The sequence below is a fragment of the Delphinus delphis genome, chromosome 1 (genome assembly GCF_949987515.2).
Source record: "Delphinus delphis chromosome 1, mDelDel1.2, whole genome shotgun sequence".
Classification (NCBI taxonomy): domain Eukaryota; kingdom Metazoa; phylum Chordata; class Mammalia; order Artiodactyla; family Delphinidae; genus Delphinus; species Delphinus delphis.
Window position 1 is genome coordinate 136,498,681 of NC_082683.1, and position 25,257 is coordinate 136,523,937.

The 25,257-nt window shown below is 45.7% G+C and overlaps 1 protein-coding gene across 3 annotated transcripts in view; it reads left to right on the forward strand.

Annotated features, from left to right (window-relative positions):
- Positions 1-25,257, forward strand: part of CACNA1E (calcium voltage-gated channel subunit alpha1 E) — a 296,087-nt gene that overhangs the window by 80,762 nt on the left and 190,068 nt on the right. For all 3 annotated transcript variants that reach the window (XM_060009746.1, XM_060009755.1, XM_060009763.1), the window contains exons 4-6: positions 10,443-10,546; positions 11,854-12,006; positions 13,152-13,333. In XM_060009746.1, the coding sequence (XP_059865729.1) occupies positions 10,443-10,546; positions 11,854-12,006; positions 13,152-13,333 (439 nt within the window). The remainder of the gene's footprint in view (positions 1-10,442; positions 10,547-11,853; positions 12,007-13,151; positions 13,334-25,257) is intronic.

Sequence of the window (25,257 nt, forward strand, 5' to 3'; positions counted from 1 at the left end):
GGAAACTTTTCTTTTGGATTAAGTCTTCCTTTGGAGACACTGTGGGGTTCAGTTTTATGCATCCCCTAGGGGATGTTTAAAGAAGAAAGCAGAAGGGAATTTTCATCAATGCTGGAGGTCCCTGAAAATGATGACTTGTGGCTGGGGGTCATCCTGGCAACCTCTTCACTTCTGCCTGAGAGAGGCTATGAGTACTTCTCCCAGCGTGGTTGGGGACTAGTTGTGAAGCACATTGCCTTTGGTCAGACTGTAGCTCAGCTTGAGGGAATCACTGTCTGAGAGGTTCCCTTATGGCAGCGGTTCTCAACCAGGGGTGCCCTCAGAGGACATTTGATGATGTCTAGAGACATCCTTAGTTGTCATAACCTGGGGAGGGGGTAATGGAGGAGGGAACGCTATAGGCATCTAGTGGGTAGAGACCAGGGATGCTGCTCAACATCCCACAATGCACAGCTCAACTTCCTAAACATATGGTCTCAAATGTCAACACAACTTCCTCTCCTTGGTGTGACATGGTTTGATTGTTGAACTTTTTTTTTCTTTCGTGTATATTATCCAACTTCATTATTAAATTGTCTTTACCCTTTTTATTTTTATTTTATTTCTTTTAACATCTTTATTGGAGTATAATTGCTTTACAATGGTATGTTAGTTTCTGCTTTATAACAAAGTGAATCAGTTATACATGTACATATGTTCCCATATCTCTTCCCTCTTGCGTCTCCCCACCTCCCACCCTCCCTGTCCCACCCCTCTAGGTGGTCACAAAGCACCAAGCTGATCTCCCTGTGCTATGCAGCTGCTTCCCACTAGCTATCTATTTTACGTTTGGTAGTGTATATATGTCCATGCCACTCTCTCACTTTGTCACAGCTTACCCTTCCCCCTCCCCATATCTTCAAGTCCATTCTCTAGTAGTGCCTTTATTCCCATCTTACCCCTAGGTTCTTCATGACCTTTTTTTTTTTTTTCTTAAATTCCATATATATGTGTTAGCATACGGTATTTGTTTTTCTCTTTCTGACTTACTTCACTCTGTATGGCAGACTCTAGGTCCATCCACCTCACTACAAATAACTCAATTTCGTTTCTTTTTATGGCTGAGTAATATTCCATTGTATATATGTGCCACATCTTCTTTATCCATTCATCTGTTGATGGACACTTAGGTTGCTTCCATGTCCTGGCTATTGTAAATAGAGTTGCAATGAACATTTTGGTACATGACTCTTTTTGAATTATGGTTTTCTCAGCGTATATGCCCAGTAGTGGGATTGCTGGGTCGTATAGTAATTCTATTTTTAGTTTTTTAAGGAACCTCCATACTGTTCTCCATAGTGGCTGTATCAACTTGCATTGAACTTTCTTTTGGTGGGAAAGGAAAGAGAATTTTTAGGCTAAGATTTTACTGCTCATCAAAAGGCATATTTTGGGACTCCTTCATATCCACTAAGATTCTTATGAAACTTAATTAGAAACCCCATTTTAAAATCCAGAAAATGTTGCCTTATCTTTATTAAATACAGAGCTACTTGTTCCCTCCTGGATATAGATCCTCTCTATTGGAAAGGGGCAAATTGACCCTGCCCTCCTCCCATCTTCCTAAGAAATGTTAGGGCTTCTGGGTATGATTTACTATTTGTGGACTTATAAGAAAGTCCATACTCCACTCTTCTGACCCAAGCCAAATACCAAAACAAACAAACAAAAACAACCAACCCCCCCCCAAAACCAAACCAAACCAAAACAAAACAGAAACAAGTGGCTGCCTTAGGATGATTTTGAAGTTAGCGTGTGTGTATGTGATCTCTTTAACATTGCCCGTTCCCCGGGACAGCAAGATGCTAATGCTACTTCAGATACCATAGGAGGGAACAGGGTCCCTCCTACAATGCTGTGTCTGCAGTTCTTAGAAAATCACTAAGCCTTTCAAGGCAGACTGTTTCATTGTTCTGGTAAAACACCAAGAATGGTACTATTAAAGCAGCAATTCATGTTGGTCTATCTCATCCTCTCCTTAGAGAGAATGAGCGTACGTATTGGCTGGTTTCTACATCTGGGTTTTTCAAACTGTGGGCCAAACCCCATTAGAGGGTCATGAGAGCAATATAGTTGGTTGCAACCAGCATTAAACAAAAGGTAGAAGGGAAGAATTGAGGAGAAAATATGAATGTATTACACATAGAAAGAGTAGGTATTATTTTATGAAGCATTATACAATTATATATGTACGTGCCCCCTGGCTTATTATGTAAAATATGTTTTCTACTATAGGCTGTGGTCAGAAAAGCTTTGAAAATCATTGCTGTTTATGCTTTTTTGTTCTAAGAACGTGGGTCAGTTGAAGCCCCAGAGCATGTTTTCCCTTACACCAAAGGCCTGAGTTCCATCCCCTGCCCATTCCTTAACCAGTCACTACTCGCGACAATGGACTTAGACTTTTGCTTAGACTAATTTGCTTAGACAATTTGCTTAGACTAATCTAGGTGCACCCTCTGGGCTGGAGAGGGGCCCAGCCTCTTTAGTTGGCATGACCAGAGGATACCTCTGTTATCTGGGAAGATTATTTCTCGTCTCTGCAGCCTCTCCACTCTCCATCCTTCCCTGGACCACTAGGTTCCAGCCACAAAAGCCCTTGTTTGAATTTTTCAAGTATGCCAATCTCCTTTCTGCCTCTGGGCCTTCTGCACGTGCCTTTTCCTGCATCTGGGATGTTCTCCCCACATTGCTTCCTCTGGCCACTCATACCTTACCTTTGAGCTCATGTGCTATTTCCACTTCCCTCATATGCCTTTCTTTCCTGACCCTCCACTTCCTATAATTGTGATCTATTTAGTGCCTGTCTTCTTCATTAAGTTTCATGAGGACAACCACCATCTCCATCTTGTTCTCCATGGTAATGCCAGCATCTCCTGCAGGGCATACACTCAATACGTATCAGTAGGTTGTAGATGGGTTCTGGGCTCTGGGATGGAGCTAAGCCTGAATGGGGTCAAGGGGCCCCAGCATAAGGGCTGGGGAGGAAAAGGAGGCCGCTTCCAGAGGCTGGGGACTGGGCTGGGCCTGACCCCTGTTGTCTCTTTCCCAGCCTCACTGTCTTCCCTCAAGTATATTTTGGTCAAGTTGAACGTTGGAGAGGGAAGACTTGTCTCCGTGTAAACAATTTAATATATACTGACATTTTTGGTTTTGAGTAGATGAAGTAAAGTGTTTAGAAATTGCTTCCCAGATCAAATCACACTTTCAGTAATTCATTAAAAAGAAACGGAGAGCCAAACATAAGGTGTAATTCAGTAGATTTTTGATAGATCATCATTGTGTGCACATGTGGTTTAAATGGATGTCCAGTTACACGTACAGGTGCCTGTGGGCTCACTCACAGCTCCATGGACAAGTCCAGCCAATCCATCTCAATGGGGGGACGTATTAGCACTCATTTATCCCTGAGTCAAGGGTATTTCTTGGGCACCACTGTGGCATATTGTTAGGGAAGGGGCCGTGGTAGATGGAAATGTGCTCTCAAGGAGCCGGCTTTGAACTGAGTTAAGAGGGTCCAGCTAATTATCATTCATGATCAGACTCTCGTTCTAAGATGCAAGAACAGTATGCAGTCAAGTGTTAGATATTGTGCAGCCCTCTGGATGGCCAGAGGAAGGGGAGATTGGTGGGAGCTGCAGGTGTAGCACCATGTGGGTAGGCTTTGACTCACAGAGTTTGAGAGCGTGAAGGGGTCCGAGAGGGCTCTCTATCTGACCACCTCATTTTATAGATAAGAAAACAAATACATTCTTTCTCTTTTTCCTCCACAACACCTATTTATTACTTAATAGACATTGTTGTTTTTTTTAGTTATCCTACATCCAGCTTCCTCCATGGTCCCTGACCTCCCTTTTGGGAGCATCTTTTATTGTTTGTGCTCTTGCTAGGGGTCTTGCTCTCCTTGGAAGTGGTGGAGGACTGTCCCAGTGCAGCCAGATGTGTGGTATAAGGGGACATGTGACTTAAGCTCAACCACATGGCTTTTTTCCACATGACTTTTAAGCTAGTGACATTCTGACGTGAGTTTTCATTGGCAGATACATTCCTAAGAATGTCCACAGTGGCCTAAGAATCAGATGTCCTGGATTCTCTGACCTTTGCCAAGTGTATTAGTTTCCTGTTGCTGCTGTAACAAATTACTGCAAACTTGGTGGCTTAAAGAAAATTAATTTTCTTACAGTTCCGGAGGTCAGAAATCCAAAATTCATTTTCCTGGGCCAAAATCAAGGTGTCAGTAGGGCTGTGCTCCCACCAGAGGCTTTAGGAGAGAATTCATTCCTTTGTCTTTCTGAGCTTCTAGAGCTGTATGGCCGGTGCTCTTTGACTGGTGGGCCCTTCTTCCATCTATCAAAGCCAGCAGCATAGCATCTTACTTCACTCACCATATTGCCTTCTTTCTAGTCAAGTCTTCCTGTGCCTCCCTCCCATAAGGGCACTTGTGATTGCTTTCAGGGCCTGCTTAGATAATCCAGAATAATTTCCCCATCTCAAAATCCTTAATCACATCTGCAAAACCTCTTTTTTCCATATTAGGTAACATTCACAGGTTCCAGGGATTAGGACCTGGGTATCTTCAGGGAGCATTATTCAGCCAACTACACGAAGATTCCTGCTTTTCTGTTTGCCCAGCCTGGTCTTCCGATATACCTTCAGTTCTGTGAGATCCTGATATCTTCTCAATATACTTTTTTTTTGGGTTTGTTTGCTTAAGAAGGCTAAAATTAGTTTCTGTCGTTTTCAACCAGGAACCCTACCGTGGTAAATCAGCGCTGTGTGAAGAACTTTACAAGCAAGCAACCTCTTTTAAACAACATTAACCCTCTTAGAGAAGCACTGTCCCCATTTTACAGATAAGAAAACTATAGCTCAGAGAGACAATTGCATGAGGCCAGACAGCTTGTGTGAGTGATGGAACTGGTATTAAAACCAGCCAGTATGACTGGAGAGCATGGGCTCAACTACTTTCTCAGAATCCTAGTTCAAGTCTCTCTTGATTGTGGACCTGTTTTAAGTCTGGATCATATTACTGAGGCAGGAGAGAGATGGCATAAGAAGGGCAGTCCAGGCAAGAGTGAGGCCGGAGAGTAACAGGTAAATCTAAGAGATGCAGTAGAGGAAAGATATGATGGACTTTGGTGCCTCACTGGAGATAAAATAGTAAAAGAGATGAAGGAGTCAACCTCCCAGGGAACAGTTTTAGGTGAACACAGCAACTCATTTCTGTTGACTACCCAAGGAAATGATATCCTGACTCAACTCTGGGTTGGAATCCAACTTGAATTAGGTGCCTTCCTGCCTCCTCTGGGTCTCCTCATAACATGGGCTGGATAAATACCTAACACCTTTTGCTACTGTTAATCAGTCTTTTTGCACAGATATGGACAACTTGGCTTTCAAATGCTAATGAGGTTCTCCCTGGGGATTTATATGGTCAGAGACAAAACAGGGGATTTCTGGAGCTCAGGAGGGAATTCTAGGCCTGATGCTAACAGTCCTGGGCTTGTGTCTCTTCTCAGAAGACAACTTGAATGTTCATTTAGGGCTGGGGCAACCACTGAGAGGGAGGCTCTTTACTTGGTCATTTCTGGTCACCACTGAAGTAGAGTTGCCAGACTTAGCTAATTAGAATACGAGATGCCTAGTTAAGTTTGAATTTCAGATAAGCAATGAATCATTTTTAGTGTAATATCTGTACAATGCTTCCGGGCACCTTCAGCCATGGGAGTGTATAGTGAAATACATGTGTGCAAAGAGACTGTTAGATCTGGATCGACAAGGAGGTTAGGGCAGAACCCCAAGGTCAAAAGGAATACAGTGTTGAAGAATTCTTTGAGTGACGACTTGGGAAGAGACCTTTGGTTATAATTGCCCAGAGCATCACTCCCATCGTCTGCTGTGCTGTGCCACTGTGTGATGGTCAGGCCACACCCTCAGAATCATATCGGCCTCCATTCTCGTCTTACCTGCTGACACCTACAAGCAAAAACGATAGAGGCAGGGCTGAGCCCTGACATCCATCAGGAAACACTTTTTGAACATTCACAGCCTACAGAACACAGTCTCTGTGCTGGTGCTGGTCAGAAGTTTGTTTGCTGTCCGATTGTCCTCTGCTTGGGGGGATAAAGTAGTAATTAAGACCCCCCTGTGTGTCCAGAGCTCTCCACCAGGCTCTGTGCTCATGGTGACAAAAGGAATGGAGAACACAGCCCTCACTCCTGAAGAGCACATGCGTATGCCTCTTGGGACGGCGGAGAGCTTAGCTTTTATTAACTCAGAACTGAACTCCTCCGCAGTGGCCTCGCTCTGACCTTGTGGTGCACGTGTCCCTTCCTGTGTGTATGTGTAGGTACTGTGGCGGTCACCACCTGGGGTGCGAGGAGCCTCATACCCTGCTGGTTCTGAGAGCGATTGCTGTCAAGTCTGCAGGAGTTAGCAGTTTGTGGCCTTGGAACGAAGGAAGCCAAGTTCCCTGGCTCGTTTGGCGACCACACTCGGCAACCTTGGTATTTTTAGCAACCCACTGGACTAAGGAACAGTGGGGCTGCCTGGGACCGAGAAGACGCTGCCCGGCGTCATGGCAGAGAGGGAAACGATGGGTTTTGATCTCACAGGAAAACTAACTTTAATGCCTGTTCTTGCCATTTATTAGAAATTTAATTTTGTTCTGAGCTTCAGTTGCCTCCCCTATGAAGTGGAGTCGATAGTAATATCAGGATATTTTGGAGGATTTAATGAGATAACATATTGGAAAATGCTAGCAGATAGTAAGCCCTGTATTTGTCCACTGCAGTATTTCCCATTCTCACAGCACTTTGTAAACACCTGTTCTGACACTCTTCACGGTGAATTATAATCATTTCATTTCCGTGTCTGTCTCCTTCCACTAGACTGAGGGCCAGGGTCTTTTCCTCTGGTTCACTTTCCCAGAGCCTCTCGTGCAGGCCTGCTCCGCACAAGGCTTGGAGCTGTGCTGAGCTGGGTACTCTTCAGTACTTGGGTTTTGCTAGGAGGCAAGTCTTTGAATTTTGAGTCTTCCTCCTTCCTCCCTCCCTCTCTAGCTCTCCCACTGAGGGCTGGGCAGATCCTGTCCTGTGGGATCTGTTTGAGAGCAGGAGTCTTAGCAGTACATCAGAAGATCCTCATTAGACCCTACAGTGCTCGAGGCCAGATTTCCTGTGCACTCCTGTATGCTCACACAGGCGTGTGTTTGGGTAGCAAATCAGCTGTGCTATCTGAATCTTTTCATTGATAAGCTCTAGGGTTTCTGCAGTATGTCTGTCCATTTGGTCTCTGCCTCAACACGTTTATTACTTTCATCAGTGCAGTTTCGAGCATTTATTGAGCACCTTTTACTTGCCAGACCCTGGGCTAGGTGTGGGGCCTGTCGAGATGAGGAAGACGGTGTCTCCAGGTGAGAAGCTCTGAATCTCAGAGGGTAGACAGATGAGAACACAGAGACTTCCTCTGGGATATGGTAAGGGCAGTGATGGCGGTGGGCACAGAATTTTATGGGAGCTCAGAATAGGGCCCTTTTCCTTAATGATCTTTTCCTCTAAGGATCCCATTGCTCCTGTTTCTGACAGGTGGATTGGGGAGCCACATCGTGATTCCTGCCCTCAAAGACGATTTGAATACTAGCAGGTAGCCAGCGGCCAATGTGCAGCAGCCAGAGATTCAGTTGACAGCCCTCCTGCACTGGATGAAAGAGAAGAAAATTCTGAGGGCCAGGGGAGCACAGGGCCACAGGTGCACAGCCCTGCCTGAAGTGTGATGGGGCTTTGGAGGACTGGGGAGAGGTTGGTTCAGCTGAGGGTACAAACGGCCTGGACACATCTCATGGCTGGCCACACGAGGCCCCTGCACCATATTTTTGCTTCTCTGACGTTAACTTTACTTTTCTTCTCTTTCCCATGTCATCATCCCTGTTTCTCTGACATTTGCTTCTCCACCAGCTTTCACTTCTTCTTTCCCTTATTGCTTTCATCTCCCCATTTCCTTTGCTCACTGCCCATCCTCTCATTCTGCTTTCCCTCTGCTGCTTTTTTTCTCTCTACACCTGCACCTTCTTGCCCTTTAATGTCGTCCTTGGCCTCCTACCTCCGTGTTCCGAAATGTACCTTGTTCATCTCTGGGCTGGGGAGGAGATTTTCATTTTCAATGGCCCTTCTTATGATATGAAAGAGCATCTCACATGTATCTGGGTATCCTAGGAAACAGAACTCTGGTTTCTGAACGGGGCAGATTCTATCCACTGTGTTTGTAAGACAGCGAACCAGAGGGAAAGCAGCCTCCATGCGTGCCCCTCCGAAGACTGAGTACCGTCTCCTTCCCTTGTTAGCGGAATCAGGGGAGCAATGACACCATTTTCCTGGGGTTCTGCTTCTCTATCACTATACCTATCCTTGAAGCTTCTCTTTCTCTCTCTCTTTTTTCCTTTGTTTTTTTTCTATTTCTGTCCTGTTTTTCACTCCTATTTTCCATGTTTCTCCTTGTTCTCTCTTCTCTTCAGTTTTTTCCTACTTACTAGAAATTACATCACTCCCCTCCCTAATGTTACTCTTTGGCCTTGGAAGATAGAGTCAAAAGCAGTGTCTCCTGAACTCCCTCCTTCTAAGATGAGAGGATGGAAGTTTGGGTTGGGAGAGACAGAGAACACCTAGCTCCTGAGATGCTGTATGAGACTAAACTTTCTTTCTGGTTCTGATTTTGAGATTGGATCCATATAGAATCATAGAATCTTAAAGTTGAAAGAAATCTCTATTGGTCATTTAAATAACCTTCAACCCAATGTTGGAACCCTCTTACCTTCGTAAAAGAGAGTCCTTCTGTCTGTCCTTGAATACTTCGAATGTCGGGAAGTCACTACCACATAAAGCAGCCCACTTGGCTGTTGGCCAGCACTGCTTGTATCAAAGTTACTGCTTGTGATTATAATCTGGGTCTGTGTAATTTGCCTCTGTTGATCCTGTATCTACTTTCTAGAGATAATAGAGCATAAACGTTTCGTTCACGTATTAAAAAGACTTCAAGGTATCTTGAATGTCAAATGTCAGAGAAACAGGGTTGATGACATGGGAAAGAGAAGAAAAGTAAAGCTAACGTCAAAGAGAGAAGCAAAACTATGGTGCAGGGCCTCGCGTGGCCAGTCACGAGATGTGTCCAGGCCCTTTTTACCCTCAGCTGAACCAGCCTCTCCCCAGTCCTCCAAAGCCCCTTAAAATAATTAAATGAAATAAATCATTCTTGCCACCCTTTGACCATATAGAAAACTCAGTTTTCTGAATGAGTCATTCCCCAATAGTTCCACATAGCTGAAATTGTCCCGGAAGTTGTAAGGAAGAAAAAGCAGTACCCTACAGAAAGAAGACTAAAATTAGAGTTGTCAAGGCAATATTATTAACATTTGTGTTAGATATAATGTCTGTTTTGCACGTTATAGTTTACAGAACACTCATAACATTCAATTCCATGTCGTTTTGTTTTTGTAACTAGGCCATGGTACTCCCCCAGTTTGTAGATAAGGGTAGCGTGGCTCATAGAGGTTGACTGGCCTCAAGGCACCCAGTTCACAAGTACATGAGTCAAGACTGAAACCCAGTTCTTCTGACTGTTAGTCTTCTGCTGTACCTGTCATAAATACTGAAGTGTCTTTGTCTCTCCAAAGTACCTGCAGTGTCATGGGATTATATGAAATAAATTGTCCCCTCCAGACAAGGACCTTGGTGTACACCATCTAATAGGATTGTTATGGATTTTTGTTGTGTGTGTGTGTGTTCCTGGATATGGCTGTGGAAGTAGAAACGTGGAAACAAAGAAACCAAATCCAGGTCACACAGTGATTATAAAAATACTGCATGGGGACCAGTGACATTATTCCCTAAGTATAAGCATCAGAGTGATTGATTTTGTTTGGTAAAAATTCTAAGTGTCAAGGTAAAGAAGAGTGAGTTACTCCTTTACTGCAGTTAATCCAGAGAAATTTCCTGAAGGCAATAGGAGACAGGGGAATCGAAGAAAATTTTAAGATAAAATATGTGAGGCCCTTGGTAGGTTGGAAAGAGGGGAAGGAAATTGGCAAGGGGCAGAGAGGAGGGTAGGGGACACGGTTTCGGGGCAGGGATGAGACAGATGCTGGGGACCTTGTGTTTTACTAATGATTTGGAGCTAGGATTCCATTGCGATGATCAGTTTTCCTCCTTTTCGAAGTGAAATCCATGCGGCTAAATTTAATTCCATTCGGAATCACTGGTGATTCACCCAAGCTCAGGTGCGCCCACACGCAGCTGGCATCAGCTCTGTGTGCTTTCCAGGCCGATGATCCTTCTTTAACCCAGCTTCCCCCGTGGAATAGTGGGAGAAAGGCAGACTGTGGTAACCTTGACCTTCTGTGTCTCCATCTGCAGCATCCTGGCCACTGCGGGAACCCACTTCAACACACATGTGGACCTGAGGACGCTCCGGGCTGTGCGTGTCCTAAGGCCTCTGAAGCTCGTGTCGGGGATACCTAGTGAGCACCTTTCTTCTTTCTCCTCTTCTGAGAGCTTTACTGATGTGTCCTCAACCAGATCCAGGGTCGAAGAGAATTAGGGATAAACAAGAAATAATTTCTCCTGAGAGGAAGCCCCTGCAGTAATAAATAGAGGACCTGCGGCAATCCGGCATCACCTTCCATTTTAAAATTTAGCAGACTTTTTTCATATTTAAAAGATAATGAAAGATCTTTGTAAAAAATTGGGAAAGTAAAGGAAATAATAGAAAATGAAGAGCACCCATTATCCTATCACTCAGAAATATAACTTTTGTTAACATTTTAGTATATTTTTTCATTCATTTTTTCCTGTGCATTTTAATGTGATTGGGATCATGCTGTAACTTTGGTATTGGATCCCATCATAAGCATTTGATTTTCCTGACGTTAAAAATTCTTCAGGGCTTCCCTGGTGGCGCAGTGGTTGAGAGTCCGCCTGCTGATGCAGGGGACACGGGTTTGTGCCTCGGTCCGGGAAGATCCCACATGCCGCGGAGCAGCTGGGCCCGTGAGCCATGGCCGCTGAGCCTGCGTGTCTGGAGCCTGGGCTCCGCAACGGGAGAGGCCACAACAGTGAGAGGCCTGCATACCGCCAAAAAAAAAAAAAAAAATTCTTCAGAAATATGATTTTTAAATCTGTATTATAGTCTGTCTTATACAGTCCCTGACTTGGGTAGTCATTTCTGTGTTGCTATTCATTTAGGTTATTTCCAGTTTTCTTTTTCTAACTAGAAATAGTGCTGCAACAAACATCTTTTTACTTAAATATTATTCAAATCTCTGATTATTTTCTTAGGCTAGAATCCTAGAAGGACAATTTCTGGGTCAAAGGATATGGTGTTTCATGAACAGTGGTTGTACTAATTCTGCTTCCCCAACAGTGGGTGGGAGAGCTGGGTCTGAGATTGAGTCCTTGTTCTTACAGACTTACAGCCTAGCAGGGCTGGGCCCAATTCCCTTTAGGAAAGAAGCGTATTCTAATAAGTTTCATCTATAGGAGGAATCCAGAAGACAGCATGGGTGCAGTGAATAAGGGAAGGGTGATAGGTATGTAAATGATCAGGAAATGGTGAGGAAGAGGTAGGGATTGATCCCTAGGGGAGGGGGTGATGGCCGTCTTTGGCTTGACTCATCCTGGTTATCCCTTCGTGAATTGCTTTATCATTTCAGGATCAATGGCTCTTTTCCCTCAGACTTGCCCCTCTTCTCCCAGGAAGAAGTCAGCCTGCCGTATGAGGTGGTGCCGAGCGAGGGCTCCGTTTATCATTCTCTTGCTTTCCTTGCAGGCCTGCAGATTGTGTTGAAGTCCATCATGAAGGCCATGGTGCCTCTGCTGCAGATTGGCCTTCTGCTCTTCTTTGCCATCCTGATGTTTGCGATCATCGGCTTGGAGTTCTACAGTGGGAAGCTGCACCGAGCTTGCTTCATGAACAATTCAGGTAGGGGCACTGTTTGCTGACGTCTGCTGCTTCCCTCCTCTCTCCTCTGGTCATCGGGGTCATTTCAGGGCATTTGGAGGCTGGTCCCAACCCCAGAATTAGAACCAGAGGCTTCCTAGTCAGCAGCTTTACGAGGCCCAACCAGCCTAAAGATCCCCATTGTGCATTGATACCGCAAAGCGAGTAACCTCTTAGGTTTATAGTTTATTTCAATAGAAGGTCTCAGCTGCCCCATCCCTTGGTAGGAGGCCATCAGAATGCATGTCAAAAACCTTCTGCCTGAAGAATTACCCTTTGTATGTGGCCTCTTTGGCCCACAGCCAGAGAGACCAGGAGTCCGGAGTCAGATCTGGGGCCCCTCCAGAGCTTGGGGACATTTTCCACCCATGCTCGAGCTCATGACCTTCCCCCTCTCTGCTGTGACCCACACATAGTGTGGAAGAACTGGGGGAGTTCTGAGCATGACTTGGCAGGGGTGCTTGGGAGATGAGCAGCATACACAGATCTGGCATTCTTGTCTCCCTGTATCTTCTTTGTTCTTTTCAAGTTCAGTCGAGTGCTTTAGGAGGAAAGGGGGCAGGGGAGAGGTTGAAGGAGCCCAATTAGGTACCATGTTTTTATGAAAAGAATCTTCAAAGGACACCTTTCACGTTGGATTTTTATTTTTGTCTTATTTAAGATGAGGAATTTAGGCCATAAAAACAAGGAGTTAAGATCCACGGAAGGGACTGTAGTTTATAATTGTTCCCAAGGAACCCAGAAAGAACTAAGAGTCTATCCTGGAGTCTGAAGTTAGAAAATCAGTAAGATTCTGCCTTCAGCTCAGACCTTTCTGGGTGACCCAGTCCTGTAAATTCCTGTGGGACTCAGGAGAAGGTAGAAGATGTGACCTGAGGAAAGAGGGGGTGGGGGGGGGGCATGTGGAGGAGGCTTCATTTTCACAGGAGGTTGGGAACCATTGGGTTGAACACATGGTATGTGAGCTGTGAGGTGCAGAGATGCCAGAGAAGGGTAGGAGCTGGAGACAAAGAAGGACAAACCTTTCTGTGGGAAATAGAATTGCATGCTTGTGGCCTCCTGGGATCGTTTCCAGCTCATGCTAAGCATCGTGTGGTTTATCCCCCACCCTCCAAATGTGTCTGCAGGTATTCTAGAAGGATTTGACCCCCCTCACCCATGTGGTGTGCAGGGCTGCCCAGCTGGTTATGAATGCCGGGACTGGATCGGCCCCAATGATGGGATCACCCAGTTTGATAACATCCTTTTTGCTGTGCTGACTGTCTTCCAGTGCATCACCATGGAAGGGTGGACCACCGTGCTGTACAATGTGAGTAGAGCTGGCGAGGGGCCGGAGCAGGTGTGTGTGTGTGTGTGTGTGTGTGTGTGTGTGTGTGTGTGTGTGTGTGTGTGTGCGCGTGTGTGCGTGTGTGTGTGTGTAGACTCAACCATGGTTGCCCTCCCACGGGCTACCTTTTCCTTTCCTTCTAACCTGATTCTGTCTGTATAAATAATGGGTGGAACATGGGGTAGCTTACAAAAAGCCCCCTTTAGAAGGACTTCTGGACATAATCTATACTGAGCAGTTCATTTGCCTCTGTTCTTTGGCCTCTTGCTAAGTACACAGCTTCTTAATATAGTTAGGAAATTACATGCCATATTTGATGGGTGAACTGCTAGTCAGATCAGCTCAGCCGTTTTGTTCTGCTACTGGTTCGACATGGTGGTGGGATTCAGTGAGGGGCACCAAGAGGTATAGATTTGTTGGTTGCTGTCTTCAAAGAGCTTACCACTGGCCTGGGAAGGTATTCCGGTAGTTCCCACCCCTGGCCGCACACTAGAAGCAGCTGGGAGGGAGCTTTAAAAATTGACATCACCTGGGCTCTACTCCAGACGAGTTAAGTAGGAATAGCTAGGGGTAGAGACCTATCATTGATTTTCTTTTTAAAGCTTCCTAGCTGATTCTAATATGTAGCTTCCCTCAAGAACCATTGCATCACATGCACAGAAGTAACACGCTTAATTGTAAGACTCACTAGGGATGCTTGTTGAAAATTCTGATTCACAGGCCCTTGGAGATTTTGATTTCATGTGGTTTTGAATAGTTGGTGAGCTGAGCTACATTTTTTACACGTGCCCCTGGTGATTCATGTGATCGGGCATGTTGGGAAAGTTCTGAGTTGGTGTACAAGACAGGGCTATCTAACTGTCTGTGCGGGATGTTAGAGTGAGCACTGAAGTGTCTTCCACCTCCCAGAGTCTGATCTCAACAAGTTATGAAAGGCATGGTGCAGAGTCTAAGTTCTAAAATGAGAGGGTGGGGAGGTGTGTGCTTTGCTACATAGGAGGCCTGGGGGGGCAAAGCAATTTGGGCAAATTGTCTTTGTAAATAGGTGCTCATAAAGGTCCGTACCCTCCTATGCATACAGCCAGCCCACCCCAAGGCAGATCCGTTTGGAGCAATCACCCATCTTACTTGCCCTCCCACAGTCTACCTTTACCTTTCCTTCTAACCTGATTCCGTCTGTATAAATAATGGGTGGAACATGGGGTGGCTTACAAAAAGCCCCCCTTAGAAGGACTTCTGGACATAATCTATACCGGAAGGAAAGGAAATGCTGTCTCAGGAGAGACTCAACCAGATTGTCATGGAGGAAGAGCCAGGGTCTGCATAAAGCCCGTACAAGTAGGTACCTAGTAAATGTCCATCACTAACCTGGACCCATTCCCAAGCTCCCAGGCAGGTAGAGCTTTGCAGAAAACAGCCACAGGCTATTATGCCAAAGCTCTACAGGGCAGTGAAGAAGTCCCAAGGACCAGCGTATGCCCAGAAAGCCCAGGGGGGTTATGTGTGACCTAGAAAACCCTTGAGGACACTCTGGGATTCTCACCAGTTGTGGGGTGGCAGGAAGGAGGTCAGGGAGGCGAGGTTGATGAGTCCAGTTGCTCCTCATTTGAGATGTGAAGGTTGTCTCGAAGCCGTGTCACTCAGATTAACCAGGCACCTCTGGAAATGACAGCACTGTCCCCACAGCGGCTGGTGTCATTTGCGGGGCTTTGGGAGGGATGTATTTCACTTATATGTGTAGACTCACCTAAGTGATGTGATAAATGCATTGAAAGCCTGAAGGGAGAAGTGTTGCATTTGAAGATAAAGGCGAGATCTGTTGGTCCTCCGGAGCCAAGGCTCAGAAGGTACTGAGATAAACAGGAATTACTCATCACTTACATTAGTTCCTTTGTTCATTCATTCTTTCGACATATATTAGTGAGCATCTGTGATGTGTCAAGCAGTGTGCTAGGCACTGGGGAAACAGAGGGGAAAAAAAAGTGCCATGATCCCTGCTCTCCTGGTGCTCTCTTCAAATTCCAGTCTCCCTCAGGTTATCTGTCCAACATAGGTATGGAGGTCACCCAGACACAGTGAACGCAGGTGTGCTCTACCGAGGAAGCAGGGAGAAGAGGTCAAGCTGCAGATTCTCTGAAACCTTGGATTGCATGGGCTCCCAGGGCCACAGACTCACAGTACCTCTGACAATGACATCAGTCATTGAACTTCAGTTTACTGAAGGCCTCCTGCTACCCCTGTGGCTGGATCCAGACTTGAGGGAACTCAATGAGCTGTTGGGCTGATTTCCAAAAAGTGGCTGCTTATGGGGCAGAATGAACTCATGCACACTTTGAAATGACATCACTTTCCAAAGCATTGGATCTAGGGGGAGGGCATGGAGCCAAGAGTCCACAGGCAGAGGTGATGGTTGTAGTTAGATGGGTAACGACCCCTTGATTCAGGAGAAGGTGGATGAAAAAGGCCAGTGGAACAAGGACAAAGTCTGGCTCCTTAGGAAGAGAAGGAGCCATCAAAGTCTGGGCTTCCTTTGAGCAGGAGACTGGGGTGGAAAGCATGGCCCAGGCAGAGCTCTCTCGCAGGAGCTGGATGCGCATCCTGGAGTTAGGGTTCTCTGCTACTGGAGGAAGGTTCAGAGCTGTGGACTCCTCAGTCTGGTGGGTGTAGGGCTTGCAATATATGGTGGAGTCACGTCATACAAGCTTTTGTTAAAGAAACCAAAATTCAACTGAGTGAATTTCAAAGATGTTATTGACTTTATTCAGCCATTCGTGAATTGGGCAGCATCCCATCTAGCAGCTGGAAAGGAGCTCTGAGGAGCTGTTCAAAAAAACGAAAGGCTTTTGTAGGCAGAAGTGCGCTGGACCAGGAAGTTAGTAAAAAGTGGATTAGTTGTGGCAAGGTCACTTTCCTTTGGGGCGTGGCAGGGTTTTATCAGGAAGATGCTGGTGCAGATGACTCACCTGATCACTAGTGCTGAACAGGTGATTCCTGATTGACTGGTTTAAGAGCCCATTTGTGGGAGAGGCTGACACTGAAATGAAGTTTTGCATTGGTGACATGGGGCTTAGCATAACCTGTTGTCTTGTTTTAAACACTTTTAATTTACCCAAATTCAACCATTTAGCTTGGACAGGAAAGAGGATCCAGGATGGGGGAAAATAACAATTTAAATAGTACAGACTGGGCTTCCCTGGTGGTGCAGTGGTTAAGAATCCGCCTGCCAATGCAGGGGACATTGGTTTGAGCTCTGGTCCAGGAAGATCCCACATGCTGCAGAGCAACTAAGCCCGTGTGCCACAACTACTGAGCCTGCACTCTAGAGCCCTTGAGCCACAACTACTGAGCCTGTTTGCCACAACTACTGAGTCAGTGTGCTGCAACTACTGAAGCCCGCACACCTAGAGCTCATGCTCCACAACAAGAGAAGCCAGTGCAATGAGAAACCTGCGCACCTCAACGAAGAGTAGCCCCCGCTCACCGCAACTAGAGCAAGCCTGCACGCAGCAATGAAGACCCAGCACAGCCAAAAATAAATAAATTAAAAAAAATTTTTTTTAAATAAAAAGTACAGACTAATTCACCTACCACCCCTCTCCCGCTTATGCCCATTGAAAGTATGAGATTAGAGATGCCTAGGATCTTGGTTGAAAACGTGCAGATTCTGAAAGCCCATGTCAACGATACCTGAGTATTTATTTTTCTTCTCTTAATTTTAACTTAAGATTTTTTAATGACAAAACTTTACATATATATTGGAACTGGTTACACAGCACTGAATTAACTATGAACAACTAGTCACCTGAGTACTCTAAATAGATGTATGTATATATGTATGTTTCTACATAGAGAAAAATTACCCCCTGTGCCTTTTATTATTACCACTGCTAATAAGACGCAGATATAACTGTTGATCTCCCTTTCTACCACTATTCCTGGAAGGCCCAATTCACCCAGCCACTGTATTTCTTCACAAAGACCACAAAGTAAAGGGAGTCCCTATTTCCCCGTCCAATGCCTCTTCTATTCAGTGGTTACAACAAATACGTAAGATTTATTGGCGCCAGTTATAACCAAACCATTAGGAGAACCTTCAGGTTTACACTGTACGCAGAAGCTCTCTCAAACATGTGGACTCAGTTTAACCTTTTTCTATGTAAGTTAAATGCTTCCCTGGTGTTTGCATCCCTTTTCTGCCGCACAGACCCTTCCTAAATGCCTCCTGTGACCTTGTGTGGCTCTGCCATTGATTACCGTTGACTTCATTTGCATGTAGCTTTTCTCATGAGCATGCATGATTGTAAGGGTGGGGGAGAGTTCCCATTGTCAGGGCAACCTGGAGTCCTGCGTGCTGTGCTCAATTTAGTCTCTCCCAAAATTTCAACTTGGCTTGGTCCCGCTCCAACTGTATTCTTGGCTTCCCTCCCTCTTGTGGTAGAAAGATGCAAAGCAGTCTACGGTTCTGCTGGCTGCTTCTTCCTGTTTTGACTGTCTCTCCCAAGGTCTCCTCCATTTGCAGACTCTCCCCTCTTCTTACGAGTTTAATTCCTTTCATTTCTTCTAATCTGGATAGGTGTTGCTTCTCCAGGACAGCACCTCCTCCCTCAGTGCTGTTCACTCCGCAGATGTTACCGTGGCTCCATTATTAACTTCTAACCTTCTTCACCTGGGTGAGGTGTGGCTCTCAGATCTGGCTTTCTCCCGATTCTGGGCTGAGTCTGATTTCCCTGTCGTCATTCTGGTTTTACGTTCTCTGCTGTTTGTGGTACCAGGAATATAATATACAGATTGCGGGGGTTCCCATTCGCTGTCTGCAGTCCCCCCAATCTGTGCTCTTCAAGTCCAGTCGTTTTGATCTGTATTTCTACATTTCATCTGTATTTTTCATCAAGCTGTTTCTCTTCTCACCTGGTGTTGATAACTCATGCAGACGCGGACACTTTTGGAGGTGTGCGTTCTTCGGCTTCACAGGTGCGCCAGCTGTATCTGTTATGACGCCTCGGTGCTCTGTGCTGCTGTGGGGAAGATTTTTATACTGTTTCCTGGCTTTTGGAAAGAAGAGGCAACCTGTGGTCTGATGCTTTCTGAGAGTCTTCCTCCCTCTCAGAAGTCCTTCGGTCTGTGACGGAGCCCGTGACGCTCCTTAAGTTGCCTTCTCCCAGCTACACATAGTTAATCTGTGCTAAATGGTTAACAGAGAACTCACTTTTTGCCTCGTTGCTGAAAAAATAATTGTACGTATACAACATATAATTGTTGTATGTTGAAAGAATAATGCCACATCCGAGGGCTGCTGGAAAACTGCCGTCTCCAGCTTCCTGAAGTTTCTCTGATTTTATAGTATCTGCAGAGAACGTGTTCGGTGCTGAGTTCCATGCGACTAGGGAATGTTGTTTGCTCATCTCTGCTTTAGTTTTCATCACCACCTCCTCCACATGCTCTGGGAACAGAACATACTCAGAGCTCATTTGACAGATAGGGGCCAGGAACCTACCATCATCTTACGGTGTCAGAGTGATAAGGTGTACCAGCTGACCTAGGATAAGGTGTCTAGTTGGTACAATTTGTAGACTCCTGTAACCGATCACTCATGCTCTGGAATAGGCTGTTTTTTCCCCACATCCCTGTCTGTGCGAGCCTGTTCCTGTGTCCTTGCAGTCGTCTGGGTCCCTGTAATATAGATGACACCTGGAATCTGATACCAGTTGATACCAGTGTCTGTTCACCTGTGACTTGTCTAATACACAAAGGGATTAATAAGTGGATACCGGAAGTTAGTCTGCCCCTTTCCCGTGAAGGCTGAGAGGTGAAGTAGATGGGGAGGAAGATAAAGAATTGAGTTTGGACATGAATGAAAAATTTGCGATGCTTATTTGATACGGTGTAAGGAGAGAGTTGGGTAAATGGATTCAGGGTAGAAGCCTAGGCTGGAGATAATAAATTCAGGAGTTTTCTGTGTATAGAATGGTATTTAAAGTGCAAAGACTGGATAAACCATCAAGGAAGGAAATATCTAACTATAGAGAAGAGGTTCCAGAACTGAGTTCCAGTGTTAAGATGTGGGTGAGCTAAGGAGTTAGCAAGAAGACTGAGAAGGAGCCGTGGGGGGGCAGGGTGTCCTATAGGCCAAGGGAAGAGAGTGCTTCAGGAAGAAGCAGCGGTGATCAGCTGAATCAAATGCTGCCTAGAGATGGGTCAAGGGAGATAAGGGCTAAGAATTAATCATCAGAGGCCAGGAGGGGAAAGTGGGAGGGGCGAAAACCTGATTGGAGAAGGTTTAAGAGAGGTTTGGAGACAGCCATACAGACCGTTGTGTTGAGTTTTGTTGAAAGAGAAGCAGAGAGAGTGGGGCAGGTAGAAGAAATACCACTTGCTTTTTGGTGAGAATGAGTCATTCAAGGTAAAAGTCATTGCTGCTGGAGAGAGAGGACAGCTGGTGGAGCGGCCTTCGAAAGCAGGTGAGAGGGGGTGGGCTCCTAGCCCATCAGAGCACAGGTTGGAGGGCGAGGCTTGGAGCCCAGCTTCATGGTTCATCCATAGTCCTAGGAGGGAGGCTGCAGAGGCCGGGATGGGGGGTAGACGTGGTGACGGAAGCGTGTAGAAATTCCCCTATTGCTTCTATTGTCTCGATGAAATAGAAAGTCAGGTCATGAGCCGAAGGTGGGAGGAGGGAAATGCTGGAAGTTGGAGCGAGAGACTAAGTGCAGTGGGGATCTGATCGCCGGGCAGCATGGAGGACCCGCTCGGGGTTAATGGTGCTGGGGTGAAAGTGAGACCAGTGACTGTGTTGTGTTTTCTTGTAGTCACATTTGGCCCCTGAGGTTCAGGCAAGGAAGTAGGTGGAGAGTTGGCTTTCACCAGAGTAGTTCTAACTGGTGAGCACAATAAAATGAGAGTCAGGAGAGGTGGAATTTGAGCTGGGTAGGGAAGAAAGAGGTGGGGAGGCGGGGGGAGACTGTGAAAAGGGAGTAAACGGATCATAGGCCTTTTTTGAAATGTTACTCTGGAATCTCCTGGACAAATTCAGTCTATGGAGTGAGTTTGAGAAACCTGTCTCATTGCATAGAAGACGTAGGCAGTGAGCTTTAAAACCAGCTGTTCTGATTTCTAATTCGGCGCTTGAACTGCCCCCAGTAGAGGGAGAGTGAGTGAGTGAGGGGTGTGTGTCCCCGTGAGCAGAGTAAGCCGTGACAGAAGGTGTGGCACACCTCCTGGGCCCTCCCAGACTTCACTCCTGGGCACCTCGCCCTGCGTCAGCCCAATTCAGAGCGTTGACTGGGGAAACTTTGGGGGACTGAAACCTACCAGGCCCGCCCACTTTCCTCACTAGCATTGTACTCTGTAATCCCGTTTTCCTCTTCAGAGTGTCTTTTTTTTTTTTTTTTTTTTTTTTGCGGTACGCAGGCCTCTTACTGCTGTGGCCTCTCCCATTGTGGAGCACAGGCTCCGGACGCGCAGGCTCAGCAGCCATGGCTCACGGGCCCAGCCGCTCCGCGGCCTGTGGGATCTTCCCTGACCGGGGCATGAACCCACGTCTCCTGCATCAGCAGGCGGACTCTCAACCACTGCGCCACCAGGGAAGCCCCAGAGTGTCTCTTTTTAAAAACACATTGAGGTGGATGGACCTAGAGTCTGTCATACAGAGTGAAGTAAGTCAGAAAGAGGAAAACAAATGCCGTATGCTAACACATATATATGGAATCTAAAAAAAAAAAAAGGTTCTGAAGAACCTGGGGGCAGGACAGGAATAAAGACGCAGATGTAGAGAATGGACTTGAGGACATGGGGAGGGGGAAGGGTAAGCTGGGACGAAGTGAGAGAGTGGCATGGGCTTATATACACTACCAAATGTAAACTAGATAGCTAATGGGAAGCAGCTGCATAGCACAGGGAGATCAGCTGGGTGCTTTGTGACCACCTAGAGGGGTGGGATAGGGAGGGTGGGAGGGAGACGCAAGAGGGGAGGGATATGGGGATATATGTATACATATAGCTGATTCACTTTGTTATAAAGCAGAAACTAACACACCATTGTAAAGCAATTATACTCCAATAAAGATGTTAAAAAAAATAAAGATATCGGCTTTTCAGGTGGAAAAAAAAAAAAACATTTATGTTTGTAGCTTCTGCTGCTGCCTTTGGCAGCCTGTTCTCCATGTGAATCACTTGTCCTCCCTCTAAACCCTGCAATGCCTTTCTCCTTGCTCCCTGCCCGCTGGGCCGGAGCCCGGGGTCCACAGCTTCCAGTCCCTGGTTCCCTCCGTGGGATAAAAAAAACTGTGGTTTGCTTTCTTTCTCCTTCCCATCCATAGCTGCTTCTACCCTGAAATTATTCCTATCTTTCATATCCATTTTGATTTCTTAATAACTTGTCAAACCAGAGATGTCAGCGTGTTTAGGGTTGATTCCAAATATGCGAAGTTTGCCTCCTGATCAGGTGCCTGAATTTCACACCACGCACTCACCAAGCCAGTCTCCAGATCTTTCACCTGTGCAGAACCATTAAGCTGGCTCAGGGCTCTTTGCCTTTCTTTTAGCCCACTCTAATACACAATTTAATTTCTGATCCCTGGCCAGAGGCCTCAGGTGCCTGGTGTGTCATGCAGGCTTAGGCTATGATCTCTCTGTTCTGAGGCAACCCCAGGCCTTAGGACTAAGGGGCAGAAATTAACGGGGGGTGGTGTGTTGGTGACTCAGTGGCTGTTTCAGGTACTTTCAACTGGCTCACCCTGGAGGCCAAATCCTTACGGAATCCCAGCCAGACCGGTTGGCGCAGTGCCAGCCTCTGGCACTAGGCAGCCAAAAGGTCTCTGTTCATTTTTCCCTCAATTTATCATTCACCAGAAAAATATTTATTGAGGACTTTCTTTCAGTGCCCCTCAGAGTGTGGGCCGTCTTAGAATTGCCTGGGGGCAATTAATGTAATTTCAGATTCCTGGGCTCCTCCTGGGTCTAATGAACTGGCAGCTACAGAGCTAGGAAGAAGGAATCTGTATTTTTAACAAGCTCTCTTGTGATTCTCAGGCCACAGTGAAGTGTGACAGTTCCGTGTGGTTGTAATGAGTGGGCTGGGGGAGGGTGAAATGGGAGCATACTAAAGAGAAAGCCTTCAGAAAGCCCGTCTCCCCCACTACATGGATTTCTACGAGGTCCTACTTTAATCAAAATTTGGGCTTCCCTGGTGGCGCAGTGGTTGAGAGTCCGCCTGCTGATGCAGGGGACACGGGTTCGTCCCCCAGTCCGGGAAGATCCCACATGCCACGGAGCGGCTGGGCCCCTGAGCCATGGCCGCTGAGCCTGCGCGTCCAGAGCCTGTGCTCCGCAACGGGAGGGGCCACAACAGTGAGAGGGCCGCGTACCGCCAAAAAACGAATTGTCTAATATAAAGTGATTGACACACAGTGAGCTCTCAGGAAAGAGGACCAGGACCAGTGGCATTTCCATCCTCCTGAGGGCACTTTGCTGGCTGCCTCCCTCCCACGCCTGCAGGGTCTCTTCTCCCTCTCCCATCCCAACACCTCTGCCCTTTGCCCTGGATCAGGGACTTGTCAGCTGAGATCCATAGGTGACTTTGGTGGCTTTACAAAATTGTCTCAAATTTTTTTTTAACATCTTTATTGGAGTATAATTGCTTTACAGTGGTGTGTTAGTTTCTGCTTTATAACAGAGTGAATCAGTTATACATACACATATGTTCCCATATCTCTTCCCTCTTGCGTCTCCCTCCCTCCCACCCTCCCTATCCCACCCCTCTAGGTGGTCACAAAGCACCGAGCTGATCTCCCTGTGCTATGCGGCTGCTTCCCACTAGCTATCTATTTTACGTTTGGTAGTGTATATATGTCCATGCCACTCTCTCACTTCGTCCCAGCTTACCCTTTCCCCTCCCAGTTTCCTCAAGTCCATTCTCTACATCTGCGTTGTTTTTAAAATATATCTTTTTTTTGACTTTTTGTATAATTGAAGTGCAGTCGATTTACAATGTTTCAGGTGTACAGCAAAGTGATTCAGTTATATATATATGTATTCTTTTTCAGACTCTTTTCCATTATAGGTTATTAGAAGATATTGAATATAGTTCTCTGTGCTATCCAGTAGGTCCTTGTTGTTTATCTGTTTTCTATATGGTAGTGTGTATCTCTTAATCCCAGATTCCTAATTTATCCTTACCCCGCCCTTTCCCCTTTGGTAACTGTAAGTTTGTTTTCTATGTCTGTGAGTCTATTTCTGTTTTGTAAATAAGTTCATTTGTATCATTTTTTTTTTGGTTCCACATGTAAGTGATATCATATGATATTTGTCTTTCACTGTCTGACTTACTTCACTTAGTATGATAATCTCTAGCTCCATCCATGTTGCTGCAGATGGCATTATTTCATTCTTTGGCCGAGTAATACTCCATTTTGTGTATATATATGTGCACCACATCTTCTTTATCCATTCATCTGTCGATGGACACTTAGGTTGCTTCCATGTCTTGACTATTAAATAGTGCTGCTATGAACACTGGGGTTCATGTATCTTTTCGAATTAGAGTTTTTGTCTTTTCTGGATATGTGCCCTGGAGTGGAATTGCCGGATCATATGGTAACTTTATCTTTAGTTTTTTGAAGAACCTCCATACTGTTCTCCATAGTGACTGTACCAGTCTGCATTCCCACCAACAGTGTAGGAGGGTTCCCTTTTCTCCACACCCTCTCCAGCATTTATTATTTGTAGACTTTTTGATGATGGCCATTCTGACTGATGTGAGGTGATTCCTCACTGTAGGTTTGATTTGCACTTCTCTAATGATTATTGATGTTGAGCATCTTTTCACACGCCTATTGGCCACCTGTATGTCTTTTTTGAAAAAATGTCTATTTAGGTCTTCCACCCATTTTTTGACTGGGTTGTTTGTAAGCTGTTTGTGTGTTTTGGAAATTAATCCCTTGTCAGTTGCATCATTTGCAAATATTTTCTCCCATTCCATGGTTTGTCTTTGCGTTTTGTTTATAGTTAAAATATATATTTTACCTGTCACACTTCCTTGAATACAAGATACATACCATTGATTATAAGATCTACTAAAAAGTTAATAATGGGGCTTCCCTGGTGGCGCAGTGGTTGAGAGTCCGCCTGCCGATGCAGTGGACATGGGTTCGTGCCCCGGTCCGGGAAGATACCACATGCCGCGGAACGGCTGGGCCCCTGAGCCATGGCCGCTGAGCCTGCGCGTCCAGAGCCTGTGCTCCGCAACGGGAGAGGCCACAGCAGTGAGTGGCCCGTGTACCGCTAAAAAAAAAAAATGTTAATAATGGCATTTCAGGAGGGAACCCCTACTACATTCTGTATGTTACATATTCGTATATTCTTAGTCCTAAAACCTTTGTCTGCAAAGAAAGGTGTATCTTAGAATCGAGGAAGTAGAAAATGATGAAAAAAAAACTAATTTAAAAAGACACACGTAATCAATGTGTTCGAGACCAGATCTTCATGCTTGGAGACGGTTCATGATTGCCCTGGCTTATTTGTGCAGACCTTGGAGTAAAGCTCCGTTTGCCACCTGTGTTCGTTTGAACTTTGTGTAAATGTGCTATTAGAAGGCTGGTAGTTCTGTGTTAGTCTTTTTAAAAAATTCAGGCCTGAGCTTGTTTGCTCACAGACAGTGATATATGTTAGCACGCTATTACTTTTCTGCATGATTGAGGATTTTCTCAGTACTATGAAACTAAAACAAAATACAGAAATAAACTGGATGTCAAAGCTGATTCAAGACTGCAGCAGGCATCCTACCCCCGGCTTTAGTGCTCGTCTTCCCCAAAACCACCTTATGTTTTGAGCGATTGATTCTACATTACATACATGTTTTGTATGATAAATGCATATATATATATATATATTAAATGGCAAAAATACATTTATGC